Source organism: Ictidomys tridecemlineatus, chromosome 5, assembly GCF_052094955.1.
Source record: "Ictidomys tridecemlineatus isolate mIctTri1 chromosome 5, mIctTri1.hap1, whole genome shotgun sequence".
Lineage (NCBI taxonomy): Eukaryota > Metazoa > Chordata > Mammalia > Rodentia > Sciuridae > Ictidomys > Ictidomys tridecemlineatus.
In genome coordinates, this window is record NC_135481.1 from 121,571,629 (window position 1) to 121,591,129 (window position 19,501).

At 48.0% G+C, this 19,501-nt stretch overlaps 1 protein-coding gene across 10 annotated transcripts in view; it reads left to right on the plus strand.

The window, feature by feature from the left end:
- Wdr20 (WD repeat domain 20) overlaps positions 1–19,270 on the plus strand; it is an 86,410-nt gene extending 67,140 nt beyond the window's left edge. For 7 of the 10 annotated variants that reach the window (XM_040275060.2, XM_040275064.2, XM_040275063.2 and 4 more), the window contains 2 exons: positions 6,380–7,639; positions 18,438–19,270. In XM_040275060.2, the coding sequence (XP_040130994.1) occupies positions 6,467–7,639; positions 18,438–18,491 (1,227 nt within the window). In that variant the 5' untranslated portion in view covers positions 6,380–6,466 and the 3' untranslated portion in view covers positions 18,492–19,270. Of the gene's footprint in view, positions 1–5,605; positions 6,326–6,379; positions 7,640–18,437 lie in introns of those variants that run through there. The other 3 variants (XM_013365556.4, XM_005341000.5, XM_013365555.4) reach the window with 2 other exon arrangements.
- The last annotated feature ends 231 nt before the right edge of the window (positions 19,271–19,501 follow it).

The window sequence follows — 19,501 nt, forward strand, 5'->3', positions numbered from 1 at the left end:
CTCAGTCCCCAAATTTACTTCCTCATGATCTCTCCTATGTCCCTGGTGCCCAACTTGGCCTATGCTTCCTGGACTGTCCAATAGTATCAACCTTGAGAATCTGTTCCCTGAGGAGAGGGACATGCAGAGCAGAGCTCCACTAGAGGTAGATTCTCGCACTGTGGCAGCTTCCTTTTCTGCCTGCTCTTTCTTCATTGCACTGCTGGGCCATTTCCTCTTTTCTTCTGCTTTCCTAATTTTTGTCCTGTTTCCTCTAAGTGGGTTTTTCCAACAGTCTGTGCTTCCCCACTTCAGCTTGCTGGGTCATCTTAGGCTTCTCAGATTTGGGTCTTGTATTCATGACTGATTTACTTGACTTTCCTTGTCATTTTTTTTTTTTATAAGTTGTTGATGGACTTTTATTTTATTTATTTATATGCAGTGCTAAGAATTGAGCCCAGTGCCTCACACATGCTAGGCAAGTACTCTACCACTGAGCCACAGCCTCTCCTGACCATTTTGTTTTTTTTTTTTTTGTGGGGGGAGGGAGTACCAGGGAAAGAACTCAGGGGCACTCGACTACTGAGTCACACCCCCAGCCCTATTTTGTATTTGTATTTTATTTAGAGACAGGGTTTCACTGAGTTGTTTAGCACCTCGCTGTTGTTAAGGCTGGCTTTGAACTCAGATCCTCCTGTCTCCCGAGTAGCTGGGATTATAGGCATGTGCCACTGTGCCTGGCCCTTCGGGTCATTTGATAGTTACAGATTAACCTTCCTAGTTGCCTGTGAACAGAACTAGGTTGTTACAGACATCTGCCCCCCTCATCTGCTGTCCCCATACAGCTGCATCTGCTGTGTGAAATAGATCTCTCCTATCACACTGCTGCTGGTTAGCTGAAGGTCTTTTTGTTCATGTCCTAACTAGTTGTCATAAGCTTCTAACCAGTTTTTCCCATCTGGCCTTCCATTTGATTCTTAGTGATAGGGGATTTTTCCTTATACTGTCCCCTTTGGTGCCACCACAGTCTGCAGTAGCACTGCCTATAAAAATATTCAGTGAGCCACAGGTAGAATTTACAGTTTTTTCTCTTTCCTTTTCATTTTTAACAGTACTAGGATTGAACTCTCGGGTGCTTTTTTGCTTCCGAGCACCCCTCCCGTACACTTTCTGAGACAGGATCTCACTAAGTTGTTGAAGCTGTCCTCAAACTTGCAGTCCTGCAGCCTCAGCCTCCTGAGTTGCTGGGTGTGCTGACTATTGCACTTGGCTCACTCTGAATTTTTCTAATAGCCATGTTGAAAAAGTAAAAATCAACTTAAATATATTTTATATATTATATTATAGCTGGGGCTGGGGCTCAGCGTTAGAATGCTTGTCTGGCATGTGTGAGGCCCTGGGTTCAATCCTCAGCACCACATAAATAAAATAAACGTTTTGTATCCACCTACAACTAAAAAATTTTTTGAATTTTTTTGAAAAAAGAAATACATTATCTTTTAGCCAGGCGTGGTGGCACATGCCTATAATCCCAGCAGCTTGGGAGGCTGAGACAGGAGGATCAAAAGGCAAGGCACTAAGCAACTCAGTGAGACCCTGTCTCTAAATAAAATACAAAAAAGGGGCTGGGATGTGGCTCAGTGGTTGAGTGGCCCTGAGTTCAATCCCTGGAACCCCCTCCCCCCCACCAAAAAAAGAATATATTTTATCCAAATATCCAAAATATTATTTCGACATACAACCAGTATAAAAATTATGATAATATAGTTGACATTCTTTCTTTCTAATGAAGATACAGAATCCAGTGTGTATTTTATACTCACAGCACATTTCCTTCAAGTCAGCAATGTGACTTCAGGGTCAGGGTCACAGCCTGAGCTCTGAGCCTGGGCTTCACACTCCTAAATCCCAACTCAGGATTCCAGAGCAGTCCCCTCTTCCTGCTTCAGGAATTTAGACAGCAGAGACACAGGGCCTGTAGGGCCAGTACTGCATCGCCCTGGACTATTCTGTCTGAGCCTTTGTCTTTGTGCTTCTGCCTCTTCCATCCCCTCCCCCAACATCTCTCCCCAAGAACTCCTGGAGGGATGGCGTTTTGCTTCAGGGATAGTTTTTCAGAATGCTCATTCAGTTGAAGTCCCCATTCATCCTGGAGAGTTCAGGCCTAGCAAGGAAATCCCATTACTCAACATTTGACTACCAACTAAGAGTCTTGCCTTTTTTTGCCCAGACGCTTTGTGGAACAAAAATATAATTTTATGTGCAGTAGCTGGGCTGTGTAATTGAAGAAAATATTCCAGATATTTCTGTTTTTTAATTTGAAAGGCAGGAGAAAGATGCTTTCTGTTCTCTTTCTCTTTTGTTAAACCCAAACCAGGTAACAATCCAGAAAAATTTAAATTAAAACAATTTAAATTAATTAACCCTGGAATTGTGTTTCCCACCCTGGCAGTGGGGTCTGAGCTAGTTGTCACCCTCTTCCTAAGAAATCCTGTGAGTGGCCCTGCCAGGCTGGTGTCAGAGCGACTTGATGTTTGTCTGTGGGATCCTGTGACCTGCACAGGATCTATCTGCATCATCAGAGCAGGTTCTGCGGTCTCCCTTAGGCTTGCTTTGCTCCCACCTCAACACCTGACACTTGGGAGTTGTTGTTCTCTCTGGATGGATGCACTTCCTCACACTTTCTCTCTACTCTCTTCCCAGTTCTTGCTCAGCTGCCCCCCAATCAGGGAAAGTCCATTCTTGGCTCTCTTGTTGGAGACTGAAATCACTACAACCCCCTCCCTCCATCACTTTATCTTCTCTCTGTGGCTTTTTTGTTTCTTCGAAGCACTTACACCATTAAATCATAAATTTCACTTATTTTCTCTTTCCAATTGAACATAAATTCCATATAGGAAGGGATGACTATTTTGTTTAATGCCATATCAGTGCCTGGCACAGGATAATCACTCAGTGCTGAGTGAGGAGATGAAGGTAATGGATGTCAGGCAAGTTTCTTAACCTTTCTGAGCTCCTTTCCTCGTGGGCAGGTAGGTGTTCTATAGAATAATACCTACCTTCCTGCAGGAAAACAGGCTCAATGACATTGCTGTTGGGAATGTAAATTGTTTCATTCTCCATGGGAGGCAATTTGTCCCTATGAAATTTATGAATGTATATGCCTTTTGACCTAGCCACTGCCCTGGGAATTTATCCTGCAGGTGTATTTGTCAGACATGTGAAAACTGCCCTGTGTTCAAGGGTATTCATCCTGATATTGATGTTAATCAGTGGGGGTTGCACGATAAGCCACAGTACATCCACATAATTGAAGGCAGCTTTAGAAAAAGAGGAAGAAGCTGTCTTTAGACCACACAGATGTATAAGATGTATCATGGACTGAGAAGGCAGAGGTGAGAGTGTGCACAGTATGAAGACAGAATTGGGTAGATTTTACTTATCTTGTTCACGTACAAAATCACTCTGGGTAGGTTAACAAGAACCCAGTATCAATGACTGAGGGCAGAGGATCTGGAATGCAAAAGAGAGTGATTGAGCTTTTTATTGTATGCTTGCACTTGAGTTATAAGTGTATTGCCAGATCAGAAACAAACAAAACCCCTACACTGACCTTGCAGGGTTATTTTGAGATTAGAGAGTGGCGTAAAGCATCTTGCCAGTGCCTGGCACCCAGAGTTGATACTCAGACTGGAAGTTAGGACACTGCTGTGGATGATGATGTGCTGCCCACCAAATGTGCTCCCCCATGTGATTGAGGTGCAGCCCCCCCCCCATGAAATATATGTTCTCCCTCCCTCAAGCACACAGATGACAGGGAAAATTGATGAGGCAGACAAGCAAGAAACCCTTTCTTCCTTCTTGTTATTTCCTTTATCTGCCCACACTGATGTGCCTAGTCCCCCAGGACCAGAGTGTGATAGTAGCTTCTGATTAGGTGTCCCAGCCAGCAGTTGGAGCAGATGAGTGCAGGGTTTTTTGTTTTGTTTTGTTTTCGTACTGGGGATTGAACTCAGGGGCACTAACTGAGCCAGTCTTACTTACAGATAGGGTCTTGCTGAGCTTCTTAGTCCTCCTGCCTCAGCCCCTGAGCTGCTATGATGACGGGCTTGCACAATCACATCCAGCAAGTGCAGGGTTTTTTTTTTTTTTTTTTTAATAATCGGTAATCCACATGTCTATGTAGGGTAGTCTCAGTGCAGCTTTTTAATGTGAGAATGAAGTTTTTAAATGTGTTTTCTCATTGCAATAACATTTATTTTAATAAGTGTTGTAACTGTTTATCTTCATACTTCACCATTATAGACCAATTACTATTTTTGCTTGATAGGATTATAGTTTTTGGATTCTAATGGAATTTTTTTGTTGTACTTTTTTTTAAGGTGCAAAGTAAAATTTATCCTAACCATACTGCTATGAGTTTTTATGTATTTAAAATTTTCTGCAAATGGTAAATAGAATAATAGTGAAGTGATCTTGGAAAAATTGGGATTTGGTAGGGTTTTGCTGAAAGGGAAGGTGCAAGAGTTGAGAATGCTATACTAGGATAAGGGTGGAAGTTTGACTTCAGCTCAAGTTAGCTTGTTAAACCCTGATAAGGGTGAGCTGTGGATGCCCTTAGACACTGGGGCATCTCACTGTCCTGTCTGTGGGCTCAGAAGTGAGTCCTGGGGCTGGACACAGCAAGGACATAAATAGCAAGCCTGGCAGAGCACCATTGGATGTGGGGGGCCTCTTCTTAGCCCACTATCAACACTTGTACACTCCCCAGACCACTCTCCCTGCCCCATCTGGTTTGGCCATGCATATTACCTGCCTAACCTTCTTGCTGAAGAAATGGTGAATGTGTAATGGAAATCCTGCCAGAGCAGTGCTAGGTTTTTAAGTTGTTGACGCTAACATAGATCAGGTGCCTTTTATAGGTAGGTCAGCAGGCAAGAAAGAAAGGCGAGGATGAAAATGTTGGCTGTGTCCCCAAGGACAGAGCTTATTAATTTAAGAGGTCCAGCTATGACATTCGGTGGCAATCAGCAGTGACACCTTCTGTAAAATAATTTGCAACTGACCTATGGAACCCAAGCCCCTCAGGCCTGCATACTGTCCAGGGCACCCACCTCCCCTTCCCAATTTGGCGTCATTTGTTGGCAGCCCACCTTCTGAGGTCTGGTTTTCATACATTGAGCTTGCATGGCTCATGAACTCTTTCCCATCCTTTTAATAATAAAATTTTCATTTAATAATTTTCTGTAAAGAAGCAGTCACATAGTCAAGCCAGCTAGGCTGCAGGCTCCATGTTTTTTTGACAAGGTCCACTCAGTGTGCCCTGGTGGCCCTGAGACTCGAGTTGGGGAATCCCAACCAATTAGGCAAAGTGGTAGCAGTTAAGCCTCTGGGGCTGCCCTTTTACAGGGCAGTGGGACAGTGGAGAATATTTGGCAGCAGGCGTTCCCAGGCAGAACTTGGGTGATTTCTGGTGACATGATTTAGAGACTAGGCAGCCTAGGGAAGAATCATTTGGAGGCTTCTGTGCCTGCAGTGGTCCCCATAACAAAGCCTGCAAGCCAAGGGTCCTTGTTTTGCATTTGGGTGTTTTCACTTTCTGCCTTCTGTTCTTTTGGTCTTAAAGGCACGACTACTGATTCATGCCTGTTAAAGAAGCGACTAGGTCAGTGGACCAGAAGTGAGCGTGGAGTTGAGTGATAGTGACGGAGCGCAGACTCCTGAGTTGACCATCTAGGTATTTCTTTAAACACCACCTCGTTCCAAAGAGGACTCTGAGGAAATGCATATAAAAGATGACACACGGGCAGCGTGTGCAAGTGGGGCGGCCTCAGTGGGCCCGGCGCTGCATTGCGCCCAGCAAGTGTGCTTTCAAGTCCTGTGTGCTGCTGGCAGCGGGCTGCAGATTTGACTCCCCGCCTTCAAGCAGCCGCAGCAGAGGGTCACATGTAGTCAGCACGTGGCCTGCAGTAACAGGAAATGCAGAGAAAGCCGGGAGGCATGGCTTTCTCAGCTATGAGTCCTCACGAGAGGGAGCTGCGTGTAGCTGCTGAGTCACAGGTTGACATGCTCCTGCTGGACGTGAGGAGGTATCCGAGGGCTGCCTCTCACCCATGTGCCCAGTGCCTGGCCTGGGGTCTGGCACAGAGTAGGCTCTCAGCAGATATTTGTTGAATGGCTGACTCCCTCAGTGAAAGCCAGTGGCCACCACCCAAGTGCAATTCTAGAAAGTAGCTCTGCAATGGGCCAGTGATCTCGCTGGCTGGCTGACCACGGGATAAGTGTGGCGTGCCTGGATGGACTCCTTCCTTCTCACCGAGAAGCAACAAGTTTTCTTGCTGGAAAAGTAGACCTTTGCACCTTCTCCCTTGTGATAACCTGTTCTCCTTTGTCTTCACAGAGACTAATAGACAAGGCACGCGTAACCTGTGTCAAATGGGTGCCCGGTTCGGAAAGCCTTTTCCTAGTAGCCCATTCGAGTGGGAACATGTACTTGTATAATGTGGAGCACACTTGTGGCACCACAGCCCCCCACTACCAGCTTCTGAAGCAGGGAGAGAGCTTTGCCGTGCACACTTGCAAGAGCAAATCCACGAGGAACCCTCTCCTTAAGTGGACGGTGGGCGAGGGGGCCCTCAGCGAGTTTGCTTTCTCCCCAGATGGCAAGTTCTTAGCATGCGTGAGCCAGGACGGGTTTCTGCGGGTGTTCAATTTCGACTCGGTGGAGCTGCACGGTACGATGAAAAGCTACTTTGGGGGCTTGCTGTGTGTGTGCTGGAGCCCAGATGGCAAGTACATTGTGACAGGTGGAGAGGACGACTTGGTGACAGTCTGGTCCTTTGTAGACTGCCGAGTAATAGCTAGAGGCCACGGGCACAAATCCTGGGTCAGTGTTGTGGCATTCGATCCCTATACTACTAGCGTAGAAGAAAGCGACCCTATGGAGTTTAGTGGCAGTGATGAGGACTTCCAGGACCTTCTTCATTTTGGCAGAGATCGAGCAAACAGTACACAGTCCCGGCTGTCCAAGCGGAACTCTACCGACAGCCGCCCCGTAAGTGTTACATACCGGTTTGGTTCAGTGGGCCAGGATACACAGCTGTGTTTGTGGGACCTTACGGAAGACATCCTTTTCCCTCACCAACCCCTCTCAAGAGCAAGGACACACACAAATGTCATGAATGCCACAAGTCCTCCCGCTGGAAGTAATGGGAACAGTGTCACAACACCCGGGAACTCTGTGCCCCCTCCACTGCCTCGGTCCAACAGCCTTCCCCACTCGGCGGTCTCCAATGCAGGCAGCAAAAGCAGCGTCATGGATGGGGCCATTGCCTCTGGGGTCAGCAAATTCGCAACACTCTCACTGCACGACCGAAAGGAGAGACATCATGAGAAAGACCACAAGCGAAACCATAGCATGGGACACATTTCTAGCAAGAGCAGTGACAAACTGAATCTAGTTACTAAAACCAAAACGGACCCCGCTAAAACTTTGGGAACGCCATTGTGTCCTCGGATGGAAGACGTTCCCTTGTTAGAGCCTCTGATCTGTAAAAAGATAGCACATGAAAGACTGACTGTATTAATTTTTCTTGAAGACTGTATAGTCACTGCTTGTCAGGAGGGATTTATTTGCACATGGGGAAGGCCTGGTAAAGTGGTAAGTTTTAATCCTTAATGCTGCACCAGATCTAGAACTTGAATAGGTAGTGATTTTTTTTTTTTTTGTGGGAGGGGCGGGGTGTACAATGAATGTGAATGACACTTCTTATTCTTAATGTAAATCTAAATGCATCAGAGCCATAATTTTGGATACTGCATGCCATGTAATTCTGAATCATTTGATAATTCACCTTAGCGCATTTAAAAAATATATAATCAAACTAATTGCCAGCTGAGTCAGTCATCCTTCTGGGAGTATATAGAGCCCCAAGATTAGCACTCCTGTATCAGACTATTTAAATTTAGGGAAATCATGACAGTGGGGAGGGGACAATGACTTTAAAATGCTAAAATTGATGCTTTAACTGGAATATTTTTGCTTAACTACTCAACTAGACTATTGTACACCTGATCAGAGTGTGTGTTCAGTACAGATGGCCATTAATTGTCATTTATATCCAATTTTTTATCTTAATCATAAAATGTTTAGGAATCTATGAAATTTAACTTTAGGAACAAAGCGTTCAGCAGGGTTGATTGATATTATTTTTACATTGTTCTGGCAATCCACAGAAAGAGAAGAGCCTTAATTTTTAAAACCCATTTTAGTCATTTTATGACAATTAAAATTGTTTAATAAACATCTTTTTCCAAAGAAGCAGTTTGTAGAACTCTGATTGAGACTCTGTGCATTAAATCTCCACTTGACCCAGAGCCTGGACAGTTAGCATGCGCTGCAGCTGAGCACACCAGCAGCTGTTGTCAGAAGTGCCTCTTGCCACATAAGCCAAGACTTTCATGTCAGATGTGCTTGGCTTATGTTTTTTTCCCAAGAAGGGAAAAGGAGGTTTTGGTTTTTTGTTTTTTTTTTTTGTCTGTTTTTGGGGGTCAGTAAGGCATGACTGTAGGCGGTGGGCAGGCTCCATGGCTCTGTTTCACCATTAAGCTCCCGGGGCTGCACAGTACCTCCCCACAGGGCACTTGGGTGGGTTTAGTTTCCCCCGAAGAGGGGAATCACAGGTGCAGCTTTCCCTTTTGCTTATTGGGAGTTGTGAATCTGGGATGACGCTTGGGATGCCAAAGCCGGCCTAGTGCTTGTGCTTCCCCCTTGAGCGCCAGGCTCCTGGGCCTGTGTTGGCTCCCTCTGTGGTGGAAAGGCTATGCAGATTCTATGGGAAACTGCCGAATTTGATTCTAGTTCCTTATGGCCCTTCTCAGCTGCATAAGGAGCTTCTTTTCAAATTCCAGTTTTCATGGAGGATGAGGTGGTTGTTTGAGCTCTGTGTTTTGTGTCAAGATGATAGTTATTTTATTTGTTAACTTATTTGGAGTATTGAGGATTGTTTTTCTATTTCACCCACTTTTGTAATTAAATATAGTAATAATGATAATTTATACCCGTTTGAGTAGTGAATGTGGCTCATTAAAGAGAAGACCTGGCGGCTTCCTTTCTCTTATGTGTCAAAACTCTGGTAGACGGAGCAGCAGCTCCCTGTTCTTACCACAGCTCTCCCCGGAGAGCCAGGCCCAGGCCAGCCCAGGCCTGCTTCCCACTTCTTGTCATGCCATGTTCCAATCCATGTCCCCATCACAAACATGCTCCTTACTGCAAGTGACTGTTGTTCAGTGTGGTGGCAGTGACAATGTGCCATGGCAGTCTTTCAGGGCATCTCACCTATGTTGATGGACTTCACGACCTTGAGCGGCACTTCATGGGAATGTGAATGTCCTGTTTACCTTGAATATGTGTCCTTTGTTCCTAAAGGTTAACTGATCTAAAGTAGCAAAGATAGCATTTTTGAGACTGTTTAAGCTTTGGAGGTCAAATTAGGCTGCCTGTGAGGGGGGCTAGTAATGAATATTCTAGGTGCAATTTCATGTCCCAATATAGTTCTAGAAATTCACTTTCAAATGCTGCTGAGGCCTTGAGTATGCAGTTTCAAAACTCAGGACTGTATTTGGCCTGAATAGAGTGGCTGGTCACAGGTAAGTAGCGTTTATGGTGAAACTTGCAGTCACTGGCAGGAGAGCTGCAGGCAGACACTTTCTAACATCCCGCCCCCTTAGTTTTCCCAGTTGCACTGGCTTCAGCATGCTGGTCGGGTGGGGAAGGGATGGGGAGGCAGAAGAGCATTGTTTCCTTAGATGTCCTGATAGAAGCCTGTGTATGTGCTCGGGCCTCTGGGCTTCCAGCTCTTTTGTCCAGTTTCTGCTGCTGATTATAGTATCCTTAGTGCCCGTCTGGAGCCCCCTCATCAAGGCTCCAATGTCAGGTCCAGGGACCAGTGCAGATTAGTGTCAGCCCCAGGCTGCCCTGCCCTCACCCTGTGCTCTGACTGCCCCTTGCCTCTTGCTGTGAGAAATGGCAGAGCCCCTCTGCAGGCAGGAGGACAGAGGCCTGGTGTTCTCCAGGACCAGAAGGGAAGTTCTGCAGCTCCAGAAGAGGACCCAGGTGCAGTGGGTGTGGCTCCCCTTCCCAGGAAAGGAGGGGACGAGGAGAGGCAAGCAGGGCTCCTGACCTCAGGGGTATGAGCTGCAGAGCTAATTGCTTCCACTATGAGAAATTTGGGGAGCATTTTTGTAGTTTTCTTACCAAACTTTGAGCTTCCTTATTAAAGTTTTTCAGTGTGAACGTTATTAGGAGCAAGGATATCTTTTCTAACCTCACCTGTGAATAAAACACAGCTTTTAGCAAAGGGAAGGTTGTTACCAATTGGTCAGCACTGCTTGTCAGGCTTCGGCTGAACCTTGTAGTCCACACCAGGCCACTGGGAGGGAGGCTTGCTCTGTCCCAGTAAGGGCAGCTGTCCCTGGACAGCATCCAATGTCCTTGGAGGCTCCATGCCTAGGCAGTGCTCCGCTCACCTTCTTCAGACCCACAAGCAGCTCCAGGAACCAGCTTTGTTGTGGTTTTGGCGAGGCAGCCCCAGCCCCTCCAGACAGCCTCCTTACTCAGCGGGGAGACCACATCCCCAAGAGGCCTGGAGATGGGCCTTGGGAAAGCTCTACCTTCTTTTAAAAGCAGATGCGCAAGAGGGAGTAGGCAGACACTTAAGAGAGTGTCAGGAACTTTGGGTTCCATTTTTGCTTAAATAAATAGTGGTAAAGAACCCTAAGTTTGCCAGGAATGGGGACGCATACCTATTATCCTACTTATCAAGGGGTGCCTGAGGCTAAGGCAGGAGGATGGCAAGCTTGAGGTAAACCTGAGCAACAAAGACCTTGTCTCAAATGAAAATACTTTTTAAAAGAGGGATGATGCTAGGATGTAACTCAGGTGTTGAGCACTTGCCTAGTGTGTGCGAAGGTCTGGGTTCAATCCCTGCATACTGTAGAAAAAAGAACCCTAAGCTTGTCTTTTGTGCTAATTGAGCAGGTGTGTGGAAGGGTTTTTCCTGTGAGCCCCTGACTCAGGACTAAAGATGGAAAACCTCAGAGCATGGAGAGACAGACAGAAGCTGCAACAATTATCATCCCAAAGACACTCAGAAATCTTGAGGAACAGTGTTTATGGGTATATGCACACATCCCGGGTGGGGTTTCATAGTTGTCTCTAGCTCTTGGCTTAAGCCAACACCCAAGTCCTAGCTGGCAGATAGCCAGGCAGCCATTTCTCTCTGATCCTGTCATATCCTGTGGTAGATTTGGAATTTTTAAGAAACTTTGAAATGTTAGACTCAATGCTGAAACTGGTGAAAAGGCATCACTCTGAGTCTACACCTGTGTTCAGGGAGGGCCTTAGTCACCTCTTGCCTGGAGGGAGGTTTTCTCTCTTTGTGGAGCAAGCTCGAAGTGAGGAAAATGCCAGGCTGGGAAAAACCCTGACTGTCCAGGGAAGGGGAGACAGGTCAGCAGTGGCTTTTCATGTGAAAGATGCATGGCATGCAGTGTCACGTGCTGTTGGAGCGGCTGGGCCCACAGAATACCTGGGAGGGAGGAGAAGCGGGTGTTCTGAGTGCCAGTCACAGAACTATGGCAGATGTGTCTGCAGGTGGGGAGAGGCTCACCCTGCAGGTGTAGGCCAGCAAGTGACCCAGAGATGTGCTCTGGGTGACTGGTGAAGGCTGCTCTGGCCCCCATCCTGAGAGCCCAGGGGAGTCAGCAGCCGGGTCCCTTCCTTGTGCAGAGTGTGCCTTTTGACCCGAGTGGCTGGACCCACACTGCTTGTTGGTTCAGGTTAACAAGGTGCTCATCACAGTGCCCCAGTGATGTCCCAGAGAGAGGCGACCTCAGACTGGTGAGAGTGAAGCCTGGGGCTGGCTTTGTAGAAGCACTTTGTGTTGGACGGTCAACTTTGAAATTCAAATCCGAGCTCAGCACTGTAAGAGCATGCCCTTCTAATGGAGGGAGACTATCCCACTGATGCTCATTTTTTAAATTTATTGCTGCATCTGTTACATGAACTTTGTGTCACAGTTAAATTGCTGTTTCTCAAGTTTAAAAGTGTAAAAGGAAACTCCTGCCTTTTAAATTTCTGTATACCTGGATTTATTAAAGATTGTCATCAGGTGACACTGTAAAATTGTATGGATATTTACCTTTAGTGAAAATCAAAAGTAAAATTCACATGTATTTATTTTTTACATTTTTATCTAATTTCTTGACAACTTGAATAAATTTGGGAAAAAAAGAGCCTTCCTAACATATATTAGTAAATTAAGTTCTTAACTGTTGCAATAATTAATGAAGCTTGAATATCAGAATTGTTACTTTATAATTTTAAGAAAATCATGTTTCTGTTTCACTGCTTTGTTTTTTAGCTGTTCCCTTGTCACTGTCACAGCTAAAGAGACTTACCTTCACACTTGACATTCTGAAGTACTTGGGGGTTGTCCTCTGTATGTTGACATTAAATAAACATGTGAATGCATTGTAAATGCAGATAATTTTCAATAGTTATTTTCATATCTAAGCTTTAAAAAATGTCAGTGAACCAAGAAAAACTTTTAAATGCTGAAAATTAAGGGCCTTGTTAATGTATATGAAACAAACAGCCTTAGAAATCACTACCTCTTAATGCTGATATTATTTCTCATAATTAGAAGCTTACTAAAGGAACTGTGTATTGGAGGCCAGAGATACTGTTTTACGTGACCCTTGTCCCTGCTGACTCTAGTCCGGGGAAGGACTCTGATTGACTTTCAACTGAGCCATCCCTGCTTACTGAGAATGCTGACACTCTAAACTCAGCCACACTGCCAGCTTAGTATGTGGCCTCTGGTGCTCTGCAGCCACCCAGCCCACCATTGGAGCAAGCTGAGGGTGACTGGCAGGCCTCTGTAGGAGCTCTTTTCCTAGATAGATTTCTCATGGTCCCTGCCCCTAACCTGGAACCGTGGCTGCAGGTTTGTGATGCCTGTTGGGGCTGTCCTATAGATGCCAGCCCTGAGCCCAGTGCATCAAGAGCTGAGCAAGCAGGAGTGGGTGTTGGCGACACTCTGCGTGGAGTGGGAGGAATTAACTATTTGTATCCTCCTGCTGTGAAGCCCCCTTACTCCCTCTGGACAGAGGCTGCTGTTTTGAGCAGCACGCTAGCACCTCCATCTCCATATGCTACAAAGCCAGAGGTGACAAGCAGGTAAGGGTGAATGGCAGGAGGCAGAGTTGGCCCAAGTGGTTCACTTTCCTGCCGCTTCTGAGATGATAAACCTGGCTCAGGGCCTCTTCCAGGGGCGTGGTGCCCTCCCTGCAGAGCCCCTGGGGCTGGCACACATGCTCTTTTTACCTTGGCCCTTAGGCTGCCAGAGCAGACAGGGCACTCAGATCTGCAGCTGCTATGTGGCCACCTCCACGAACTGCCATGGGAACAGCACATGGCTTTTTCTTGACACTGAGTAGATTCAAAGCCCTAAAAGGTAGGTGATGGCACACACATTTTGATTAAAGAAAATTTTGTTTTTACCTTGAAAAAAATTATATAGCCATCCCTGCTCTGTGGCTGCCCATGCAAATAAGTGGTAGTTTGTTAGTTCCTAGTTAGTGGGTCTCTGGAGAGGGAGACTGGCCTCCCTCTTCTAGTGCTGACCTGCAAAGCCAGCCTCTCTTTTGGGCTGGGCAGACTCTTCAAGTGTGGCCAGTTAGAAGGGCTTCAAGAGGATGCAGACTGGATTCCTGTGCTGAGAGGGCTTTGGCCTGACCGCAAGTGCTTTCCTCTGTACAGGGACCTCAGAGGAGCACTTAACTGGTTGTACCTTTTATTTCCTCTGCTCCTAGATGTCAAAACATGATTGTTTTCCCTGGGTGGCTCTTCTCAGTAATCGAGATAGGTTGCATGGCCTCTTTGTGCCATCTTCCGTGTGGCCTGCTGGAGGTCAGGTCCAGGGTGCCCAAGGTCCAGAGGGCCTGGTGAACAGCAAGCTGCGTGGGCAGGCACAGCCTCCCTGGGCTTCCCAAACCTGGCTCATCTAATCTGGAGACTTGGGCCCCACTCACGCCTTAGAACAGTGGCTCCTCTACCCAGCTCTTCTCTGGCATCTATGTGGTACGTGGCGGTGAGAGTACTGGATTCTTGGGGGAAGGAGTCCTAGGGGAGGCATGTTGTGAGTGGAAGTCAGCTGTGCTCTGTGCCATCTCCAGAAAGCATCACTTTACAGAGCTGAGCTCTCTGCCTCCGACTGAGGCGAGTCACGCTGGAATGCAGGCAAAGAGCTCGCTGAAGAGGGCCTCGCTGACCTCCCGCTCCCAGCGAACATCTCTGCACCCCCTCACCCTGTGGCCACAGGGAACACAGGCTCCCGTGGCACTTGCTGCTGGACCTCCAGAGAGAAACTGTGTTGTCTGCAGTAAAGCCTGATTTGCATGTTGTTTTGGTCTGCGGTGGGGAGGGTGACCAGAGAGGGTTTAGGCCAATCCCAGGTAGATGGGCTGGTGAGGTGGCATTCCATCGAAACTTCCAGGCCTCATTCCACAGCTGCACCTGAGGTTCTGTCCCCTCAGACTCTTATGGGCCACTCAGATTTGCATGGGTGCATGGGGAAGCCCTCCCAGAACCCAGAGACAGAAGGCTAGTGTGGGCCTGACAGAACTTCAGGACACGACCGTCCTCTGGTGTGAACCTCTTTTTTTTTTTTTTTTAATTTATTCTTTAGTTGTAGTTGGACACAATACCTTTATTTATTTATCTTTATGTGGTGCTGAGGATCGAACCCAGGGCCTCCCACATACTAGGCGAGCACTCTACCACTGAGCCCCAGCCCCAGCTGTGAACCTCTTGACCCCACAGTCTTGTCTTGCTATCAGACTCCCCCATCAGTGATGTCAACTAGAGCGGAACATGGACACGTTCCTTTGTTGTAAATTATTTTCAAACCAAAATATTGTCTTCCTGTATATTCTGCTGGAACAAAGTTTAATTCTATTGCTGACTACTGTAAATGGTAATCAAACCCAAACTAAGAGCTGGAGTATTTCATCATTTAATTTTGAAATGAAATCTCCAGGAGGAATGAAGTGCAGCTCTGCTGAGGCCATGTCAGCTTCCTGACAGATGCAGGGCCTGTGGATACCCCGGTAGACCCTCCCTGGGGTCTGTTGCATCACTCTGCTGGGCATCTCTTGCCTAATGGATATATGTAAAACCTCAGTGTCAGCTGTCCCATTTCTGGTACACAGACCATGGGTCACACAGGTTGCTGAGGACAACTGGACAGAGGAGCACCTTCAGCACCTTCACCTCAGGGTCCTTCACTGTTCCTGCTCGCTGCCCCCCGTGGAAAGTAATAAGGAAGCAGTGAATTAGCACCTGCCCAGTGGGCCGCAGGATCACTGTACGCTTGACTTTGGTGACGGCTTGGAGCAGACTCTCCACCCTTAAAAATGGGGCTCCCACAGCTCTTTGGTGAGACTGTGCAGCCTGGCTTCCCCAGGTGGTGTAGACCATCCTTAATACCTGTTTTTTAGCTCCTCTTGCACAGCCTGGAACTGTGCAGACTAAAGCATGGGCTGATGGTGGAGCTCAGTGGTAGCACACTTGCCTAGCATGTAGGAGGCCCAGGGTGCCACTCCAGCACCAAAAAGAAAGAAGGCAACTTAGATTTTATCTCATTTTGAATTCCAGTTCCCCCCATTGCCTCCACTGTCCATCATGGCAAAATGATTCTGTTTCCAAGAAGTGAATGGGCATCCAGAGTCGTGTAACTTCTCAGAGGTGATTTGCTTCTCCTCTGGCTCTATGAAGGGGCTCCAGTAAGCCCTTGACCAAGTGCCCGGGCCTTGGGGGTTTTCACCCAAGGCATACCTGATGTTGGCTACTTCCTGGCTTAGGGTGAGAGGGTGGGGAGCCCTGCACAATGACTCTTCTGAAGTAGTTGTTAACCAGGATTGACATGACAAGGATGAAGCCCACCAGCAAGCCCCTGACTCTCCCCGCTGTGGACTGCAGAGCCGAGAGGAGGGGGGTGTGAAGGCAGTGGAAGGAGTGGAGACCTGAAGCTCGCTCTTGACCCTGAGCCTGTGGAGGACAGTGAAGGTGGCTGTGGTTGGCTCAGGGCTGTCACCACAGACACTGGGAAACAAGTGTGCATTTCCTCTACTAAGAGCGGGGATTCTCCTTTGGCCCAAGGGTTGGTGACTTGGGGGTGAGGAGGTGGCCAGTGCGGGCAGTGTCCCCACTGGTATCAGGAACTAGAAGCCTGGTGCCCAGGTCACCCTTTGTCTCCAACCCCCACTCTCCCCTGGAACTTCAAATAAAGTTGCTGCATCCTCCAGGGTGGTCACATCTGGAAGGAGGGGCGGGGTGACGGTCAGACCATCACTGTCCCTGCAGCTGTCATGGACCTCCTGTGCTGCTGAACACCAAGACTGGAGCCAGTCCAAACTGAAGTGTGCTATGCGTGCCGCCCACACACCGACCTCCATAGCTTTCCACCAAAAATACCAACAATATGCATATTGATTAACATGTTGAGACAAGTGGGATATAGTCAGCTAAATAAGATTAAAGTTAGTTTCACCTGGTGTTTTTTGGAGATGGACACAATACCTTTATTTTATTTATGTATTTTTATGTGGTGCTGAGGATCAAACCCATGTGCCTACCACATGCTAGGGAAGCACTGTACTGCTGAGCCACAGCCCAGCATTCACCTGCTCTTTAGTTGTTAAAGATGCTGCCAAGAAGTTGTGCCTTTGGCCCACTCTGGTCTAGAGGCAGCACCTTCCAAGCCAGGGTGGGGATCGTGTCAGGGCAACCTGCCCCCCTCCCCACCCCAGGCCAAGGGTGGAGGGCTGGCCCGGCTGTGGATCTTGGCCCCTCTCCCCCCAGAGGGAGCCCCTTGCCTCTTCACTTAGTGGCACTGACAGTGGCGGAAGCCCAGTGCCGATGGGCCCCTTTCTCCGTCCACCAACACGTGCATGCCAGGGTGTGCGTGATGTGCTGCCACCTGCGGTGTCACTGCCCCCCACTAGGCTCAGGCTTCTCTACCTGCTGTGCCCCCTGTGCCAGGGCTGCGTGCACCAGCCCTATGGCGTCCAGGTTTCCTCCCCTGCTTTGGGCTGAGTGGGAGTGCGAGGTGTGTGCAGCTCTTCACCACAAAACTCAGGACAGGGGCCTGTCCCCCTGTGGGGATTGAGAGGAAAAGAGCTCCTACAGAAACGGGGCAGGGGCCAGGGCCACATTCAGTCTGCTCTTGCCTGATCTATCTAGAGGTGAGAGACAGCAGATCAAATGACATGGAGCCCTCAGCCATTCCCTAGTGTCCCTCCAACTGGGTGTGGACGCAGCTGAAGGTCGATTCAGATAGTCACCCCTCATTTGTATCACTGCAAGGCCCATGTGTGACAATGTGGCAATGTGTGCTTAGAGTTAACAGTGCACCACGTCAGCAGTCCTGATCCAGCCAAGAGCATAAGAAGCCTATGCTGGGGCGGGAGCCCGTGCCTCAGGCCACACTGTTGTCCTCTTCAGAATGTTCAGCACATGATGGACTCTGATGCATACCAGTAATAAATGCAAAGAAACGCAAATGTTCTTGACTTTGTGCAAGGGCTGTAAGCCCTCCTGGGCTTCTCGAAGCTCAGCCTGTGCTGCAGGCCACACAGGAGAGCCTTCCAGTTCCTTACACCCTCCCTGCAGGGGTGGACACTGCCTGGCCTTCCTGGTGTGAGCACGATGCAGTGTTCAGGATGGAGATACTCTGCTCCTGCTCCTGCTTCTCACATGTAGCTGCAGCCTCATGGCAGGACTTCCCACCCCAGGGCCTGGACCCCCTTTTCTGTATTGGTAGGCCTCTACCCTGGAGGTCAGTTAATCCAGAGGGTGCCGCCTTTGCACCACTCAGCAAGAAAGAAAGACACCCCACCACCACCAAAAATAAAAAGAAATATGTCTTTTTTAGAAATGCCATAGACTGTGTCTTTGGGGGCCAGACCCTGCCTCTGAGGGGCCGGGTATGCAGACCAGAACTGTCGTGCCCTGGGCTGCAGTGGGGAGTCAAGGGGGCCACAGCCCTGCCTGAAGGCCCTGATGACCCAGCAGGTGCTCACACCTCTGGGCCAGTGAAGTTCTACAGAACCCAGACTGCTCAGGCCCAAGAGACCACTCTGTACTCCCCAGCCAAGGCCAGTCCCACTGTCCCTTCTGCGGAGTGTTGGGGCCCAGGTGTACCTGCACGCAGGCTGCATGGGTAGGAGTGTGAGCAATGGCCGCAGAGGAAGCAGATGGGTGGAGCGGAGGACGCTGGAAGCACTGGCGTCCTAATCGACAGAAACTGACCTTGTGCGCTGCTGGCGAAGGGTGAGCACGGGGCTTTCTGCACCCCTGTGTCTTGCTGGATTAATGTAGACTGCTTTGTTTGCAGGGCTTATTGTCATCCCCAAACCAGGCCAGTTCTCCAGGTGGAACTGTAGTGTAGCGACCCCACTGCGCTCAGACTCCCCGACGCGCGGGACTGCAGGGACCGAGGATGACGACGGAGAGCCGCGCTGGAGCCACGCCAGGGTGGCAGGCCTCAGGCAGGCAGGCAGACATCCCGAGGGCCGTGCAGACCCGTGATGTGGCGCCGTGCTGCGCACTCTGCTGCCCGCCCAAAGAAGTTTCCATTTGAAGTCGGTCTGTTGGGGCTGCAGTAAAAATAAGAAATGGTGTTTTCTTGTTTTTTACTCTAAAACTCGATGTAATGAAATCTCACACATATATAATATATACATATATACATAGTGTAAATAAAGTGCTTCTTGGACAGAGACCTCCTTGATTCAGCTGTTACGAGTAGTACTTCCCTCACTGGTTTTGCACTGGTTTTTTATACTTTGGGTGGTCAGAAGACAACCTAGAATGCACTCAAACAGAAAGGGTTTACTTTCTGACTTAAATGTGTAATTCAGGAAGGTGTACGCGTCAGTCTTACATGTTGAAATATTGTTTGCACTTCAATAGTTTAATGCTAATAGAAAATGGCTCTGAGTGTGGTGGATCCCTGGCCCCTCACGGTGTGAAGGGAAGACATCCTTTTTTATCTGTTAATGTTTATTTTAATACTGTTGTTTCTAATGCAATCAACTCTGTATAATGTGTATATATAATGTAATTCTGCAACTGGGGGAAATAGCTACTTCACTAGTACTTTTCATCATTTAAGAGTGATATTTCTAATTTACAAGAAACATTAATATTAAAATTATCTTGAATATACTATTTGTTTATCTTCTGTTAAATTTGCTCAAATTTTAGCATGGTCTTTGCTGAATGAAGGGTTGGTATGGCATCAGGCTGTGCTTTGGAGTCCCCTCCATTGTCAGAGTGTGGCTCACTTGGAAGTGCTCGGGTTCTTTGCCCATGAAGACTCATCCATGTGGCATTGTGGGCATCTGCACGTGTGTGCAGAAATTGGACTTAGCACGCGGGTCTCTTAGAACTTGGAGC